Source organism: Olea europaea, chromosome 4 (assembly GCF_002742605.1).
Source record: "Olea europaea var. sylvestris chromosome 4, O_europaea_v1, whole genome shotgun sequence".
NCBI classification, from domain to species: domain Eukaryota; kingdom Viridiplantae; phylum Streptophyta; class Magnoliopsida; order Lamiales; family Oleaceae; genus Olea; species Olea europaea.
In genome coordinates, this window is record NC_036240.1 from 540,934 (window position 1) to 547,437 (window position 6,504).

At 32.6% G+C, this 6,504-nt stretch overlaps 1 protein-coding gene across 1 annotated transcript in view; it reads right to left on the bottom strand.

Annotated features, from left to right (window-relative positions):
* LOC111394016 (protochlorophyllide-dependent translocon component 52, chloroplastic) overlaps window positions 1–3,620 on the bottom strand; it is a 4,519-nt gene extending 899 nt beyond the window's left edge. Inside the window, exons 1-5 of the mRNA XM_023019806.1 lie at window positions 3,044–3,620; window positions 1,115–1,302; window positions 588–677; window positions 322–508; window positions 2–217 (exon numbers count right to left, since the gene is read on the bottom strand). Coding sequence (XP_022875574.1) covers window positions 2–217; window positions 322–508; window positions 588–677; window positions 1,115–1,302; window positions 3,044–3,574 — 1,212 coding nt within the window. The 5' untranslated portion in view covers window positions 3,575–3,620. The remainder of the gene's footprint in view (window position 1; window positions 218–321; window positions 509–587; window positions 678–1,114; window positions 1,303–3,043) is intronic.
* Window positions 3,621–6,504: the final 2,884 nt, after the last annotated feature.

Consider the following 6,504-nt stretch of genomic DNA (forward strand, 5'->3'; position numbering starts at 1 on the left):
AAAAAGAGTCAAAGTTAACCTCCATATGAAGAAGATATAGATCCGAATCTAAAACTAGGTTTTGTCTAATATGAAAGAGCCAACGTGGAACAAATCGCTGCATCCAGGCCCCAAAGTTTCTTGAAGTGGCAAGTATCAACCTGCTATTACCCGGACTGACTGGAATGCAGTAGAAAAGTAGGAACATTTTTTTCATGAGTACGGGCGATGGTGGCTCCTGCATGAAGGAAAATACATTTTGCTAAAGAAATGCTGAGAAATTATAGACATAACTTATGAAGCAATCAACACTCAATAAGGTGAAAATATCTAATTTATTACCTCTGTGGTTCTAGCAGATGATGGGGACTTCTTACTTGGAACCCCTCCTGAACTGAAAGCACCGTAGAACATACATGGTGGAATAAAATAGCTGTTCACAAGTAACTGCTTCGAGGTGAACCCGTTTATGTCTAGTTTCTCTATAGTCATTTCAAGTGGTTTGCCACCTTCCCTATCAGCCTTCAGAGTGCAGTACACTTAGTGTTAGCCATGTGGAATTTAAAAGAAAATCATGTGAGCAGTAAGTCATGAACAGATATACTCATCTCTTTGGTGTTTCCGGGATTTTCATTATTCCATAATGTGCATATGGGACATGAGCAGGGTCCATAAGATTTTCAATTAGAACTTCATACCTGAAAATGCCAATGCAACTGTCAAGAATAACAAAAAACAGGTTCCCAAATTTTATATGCACCATTTGACTTCACAGTCAGTAGTTGGAAGATACATCAAATAAAAGTAAATGAATCAGGTATCGACCTTTCTGGCCACCCACCAAGCCATCACAATTGAATTTCATCTAATTTTTTGCCAGAAGTCCTTGTCACCTCTTGCTCAACTGTGACTCCATTTTTGTGCTTAGATTTTATTTCTTTTTCTTGTGTGGAAGCACAGGGAAATGCAAGATTTGTCTATATTCCCTTTAAATGATGAACAAGAATAGCTAGAGCCAGTGTGAAGTTTATCACAGTCAAATGGAATACTTTTTTATTTTGAATCCCAGCAGAGTGGTTTAAAATATGATGTACAAAAGTTCAGTACCAAAAAGGAAAAGAAAAGAACAGCATACCCATAAGGTAAATCTCTGCATATCATCGTATTGGTGAATGACGGGTCATCAAGTTCTGGGATGTAGGGAGGCTTTTTCTTCGATAGAATATCTTTATATAGCGGATCAGAGCTTGCCCAAAACCAAAGAATATTATTTTGTACACAACTTGGATATACAGCTACACATGCTTTCAAGGAAGTGTGAACCTGCAGAACCAATCTATCTCTTAATTTAAATGATGAGATCTATTGCCTAAACCCATGACGCAAGCACTCGTACGCACACATGCACACTCACAGAGCAAGGTACATTTGTTCTGTCAAGAATTTTTTTAGCTTTTCTGTATGGAAGTTCAAATGCTCAGGACAGTTTGTACAATCAGAAAAAAGGCCCATTAACTGTATCTATAAAGCCAATTCTATACTAGAAAAGACTTTTTCCTACGTCTATGAAGAGTTATCATTTCATTGTTTTACTATTCTGGCTATTTCCTTTTTATAAAGGGTCTCTTGTACATTTCGATAACATATTTCCATTTCCTTCAGCTAACAGTAATGCATATGAAGGTTAGGAACGCAAACCAATCCTTCTTTTAGATCATATTTTCTTCTCGATCAGATTACATTGCATTGGATCCCATATTAGATATACGGAAGACATAATCGTCAATTATTCATGTGTCTCAGGCTTGTGAGGCATCACACAGGGATAAAACCACAATACTCATTGGCCCAAAGGGTACATTACTTTGCAAGAATATGGATCCAAGCATTACATGACCTTTAATTTTCTCTGTCGGGAATCTCTAATAAAAAATTACTGTATGATTTTCCAGCTTGGTGAGTGATGATGCATGACCTGAATGTCTTAAACCGGCAAAAATCCTCTCAAAAGAAGCATTTTATTTTGAATAATGCGATCTAGCTCCATTGGTGTTACAACACAAGTCTAAGTGGCAACATATGATAAATCCATTTAAATGAACCATAGCTCCTTGCATTGAAATGAATCTTTCATTTAATATCCCATATGTTGCCACCCACACCAGTGGTGCTATAGATAGCCTTACTCTTATCTTATTCCGTCATTTTCTTACTGCAGTTGCTTATCTGAACATCCATTTCAAACGCTAAAATAGTTATGGTAATAGGCATATGAGCGAAATGCAGAAATAGTCTGAATGTTATCCTTAAATAGTCCTAATTTTTAGCACCTATTTCTTGTTAGAGCACATGCTGACGGCTATGGGCATCACAATAGCAAAATTAGTTGTTAATCAGTGGAATATATATTTTTGTTGTTGTTATTCCCTACTTCCCAATTATATAGACTTGTTTTGTTTTTCACACGGATTAAGTAATTATTATTTTTTTAATGTCATTAAAAAATTACTTTTTGCTAGGATCATTCCTTGTTTACCCCTATTTAATTTTCATTATGTAGCAGTAAATTATTGTTAGAATTAGTAAAAAATTTGAATAATTTAATTTGAAGAAGAAGAAATGAGAGTTGTTTCAAGAGGTGAGAAATCTGTCTATTTGGATGATTTCAAGAAGTTGATATATTAAATGGCGAAAGTTGAATAAAGGTATATCAGTAAAGGAACAAAACAAAATATTCTAAATTAAAAAATAGGCCTACATATTTGGGACAAGAGAGAAAGGAAACTCGGCCTATATAATTATGACGGAGTATTTTGCAGAACACTTCATTTTGTGAGTAAACAAATATGGTACTTGTAGTTACTAATAACAAAAATATCTTCACTTTCTGCTAAAGAAAAGAAAAGGAAAAATAGTTCTAAAGCTGCGTTAAAAAACACCAAATAATAGCCCACTTAGTTAGCAGAAGCAATTCATAGAGTGCTGAGTGCATAAAAACTTAATGTTCTAGCAGAAATTATTCAGTAAATTTATGGTTTTTGATCATTAAGAGATTATTGTTCACCGGAGGGCCGTCCCGGGGTGCTTGAGGAATGAACTTGCAGTCACCAGAACCACCAAAACACCAGCCATGGTACACACACTGCAGCCTACCCCATTGATCAATCCTTCCTTCAGACAATGGAGCCAATCTGTGAGGACAACTATCATTAAACACTATCCATTTATTCTCATTTCTATCCCACCAAATCACTATGTCAATTCCCATCACCCTCTTCCCATGTGGTCTTCTTTTGTCAAGATCACAAATTGGCATCACTGGGTACCATTGTGCAAACCAATCAAATTTCTCTTCTTCATTTTCTGCTTCAGAATCTTGATCAGGGGATGAAGTATAGTCAGATTCCCCAGTATATAGGACAGTTGGAGAAATGGCTGTAAAACTCTTTAAATTTCCTTTCTTGCTTAGAACTACAGGGACATGTGAAGTTAATTTCTGAGTTAAAGGAATCTGAATAATGGGTTTTTCAAATATGGTTTTCGAGATTAGTGGGTGGGTGAATGACGGAAATGAGGAAGCTCCCAGAGCTTCCATGGCTGGCAGTTTGTTTGGGAACTAAAATTTGCTCAAAATATATGGTAAAGATAATTATTTGTATGTGGATGGAGTTGAAGAGACGAACATACAAATGTATGTGGTTCCCACAAACCAAAACAGCTCGTCTTTTCTGCTGAAGTTATTGATTCAATTTTTTAAGGATGTGTTAAGGATATAATTCCACGTCGTATAAGATGAAGAAGACCAATCGATAACATTTTGAGTTACTATTCTTAATAAGATTGATCTTTTTAAAATGAAAGTCCGAATTTTAATATGGTATTAGAGTTTATTAAATTTCAATGAGCGATTCAATCAAATTAAGACTCGTAAATGAGCACATAGATTTTAAGATTAGTTTGTTCAAACAAGTCATTATCTTGCAAAGCATGTTAAGAATATAATCCCACATTGTATAAGATAAAGATATAGATCAATTTATAAGGTTTTTGACTACTCTTCTTAATAGAATTGACTTTTTAAGATGGAACCCAAATTTTAACAGAATACACTTTTCTAATTTATTGTAGAATAAAGCTATTTGAACAATTGTTGTTAATAATTGTGGTTGACAGTATTGATGTTAAAATTTGGACATTTGATTTAGAAATAGTTTTTAAAATAGATGAATGTAATGTTGGTAAGTGTGTATTGTCAACCAAGATTGTAAAAAGATATTATACAAGTAGTGTGATCGTTTTTTGTGCAAGTTATATTTGCCATGGTCACAAACTACATAGTTAAGTTTATGGTAGAAAATCAAAGATTGTGTATTTAGTTTTAAATTTAATTAACTTTAACTGAATAAGTGAAAATCAAGTTTTGGGCTGTTTTTAACAAAAAATTACTAAAATCACTAAAGGAAGCTTTCTAAAATGGTATTCCAAAAAAGAAGGGGTTAAAGTATATTAATCTTTCAAATATCTTTTCTGGTGCTACTTGTCATCTTTTCAAATTTAAATTAGTTAGAATTAGGGTGTGATCCAAATTCTATTTGAAGTACAGTTGAGAATTCTATTTGAAGTCCAGTTGAGAATTCTAATTGACGTCTATCTGAAAATTTAAGTTGAAATTCAATTTATGAGTTGATAATAGACTTGAATAGGTTTTGAAGGAGTCCAAGTTGCAATTCGAGAAGGTTTCTCAATTTTAGCACCGTTTTACTTTTATTTCATCTCACATATTCCATTATTAGTTTTATTCATTGTATTGAAACTTTACTTTATATTAAACTCTTCATTGTATTATATTCGTTGTATTATATTCTCCTAGCATATCAGGGATTCTTAATATTATACATATGTGGTGTACAACAGATATTTTGGTTATCTAATTATCCAATAGGTTAGTTGAGATTAGATATATTGTAATTCAATATCATTAGAGTTTGATATATGGTCCATATTTATTAAATAATGAGTGAATTGTTCAAATGATCACTAAATTTTGTAAAAAGTTTCCAAGAAGTCACTAAACTTTAAAAATCACATAAATGGTTACTGAACTTTGTAAAAAATTTCTACGGGGTCACTGAACTTTAAAAATCATTTAAATAGTCACTGTAAGCAGTGCTTGAATTTTAGATCACATTTATTGAGTTTGCGCTTCAGGTTTTTGTGGAAGATGTAGAGTAATTTGTTTGAGGAGTTTTGTTGGAGTTAAAGACTTAAGTTTTATTCTTTGTAGCGGAATTTGTCTTTATATACAGAGTTTTTTGAAGTTTTGTTCGTTGTAGTAAAATTTGTGTCGATATGGAGTTTGTTTGAATTGGAGTGTGACCTGAGTTATGTTTCCAATTGGGAATTCTAGTTAACATTAAGTTGAAATTCAATTTGGGAGTTGGTAATAGACCCAAAAAGACTTGAAGGAGTCCAAATTGTAATTGGAGAAGATTTCTCGATTTCAACTATTTTTAACTCCTATTTCATTCCAAATATTTCATTATTGATTTTACCTATTTGTTTTGAGATTTCACCTTATATTAAATTCTTCATTGTATTATATTCTCCTAATATGTTACGGATTCATAGTATTATATATATATAGTGTACAACACATATTTTGGTTATCCAACAATCCAACAGGTTAGTTGAGATCAGATATATTGTAATCCTTACTTTTGATATAATGAATTCTTCATTTCTGTTCGTGATTTTCCGTCTTTTTCCATGTAAATCTTGGGTTCTAGTGAGTGTTATTTTCATATTGCCTTATTATTTCCCGTCTTTAATATTCATGATAAGTGGTATCGGAGCAATATATAATTCTTAACAGTTGGCTCATGACGCAGTATGAAACAAGGATTTTAAATGAAAATCTTAAGTATACAAATTTTGAAATCTACGAAATTATGAAGGAACTATACTCACGAGAGTTAATTAATGTAAGATGATCAAAAATGATAAATTAACACTTTATTTATAAGAGTTTACATGAAAACATAATTTAAACAAACTAAAATTGAAAAGAATTCAAAATAAATTAAATGACAAAGATAGCACTAGAATTTTAAGTGCAATTTTCGAGTCGTAAATGAACTTAAATTGTCAAAATCCATCGTACATCAAGGCAAAGCGATTTGTTTTACTCATCTCGTCGTTCCCTTTTTGGAATGATATTATGAGCCCAAACCGAAGCTCGAATTCCACACCCACACTATTATCTTTTTTCCTTTTCGATCCAATTCTTTTTCAATTAATTCAGCCATCTGTCTACATCAGCTCGTTTTCTAACAAAATTGTTCCCTCTTTACTGTTATGCGAAAATATCTTTCGAATTAAACTTACCGGTATAGTTTGTTAACAAATAAAAAAATTAGGCTACTTGTGCACTTATAAGTAAATTAACTAAATCAAATGTAAATTATGCTAAATGAAAGTTGATGTATTTTAGAGCCCGTTTGAGAGTAATTTTTTCCCCCCCCCCCC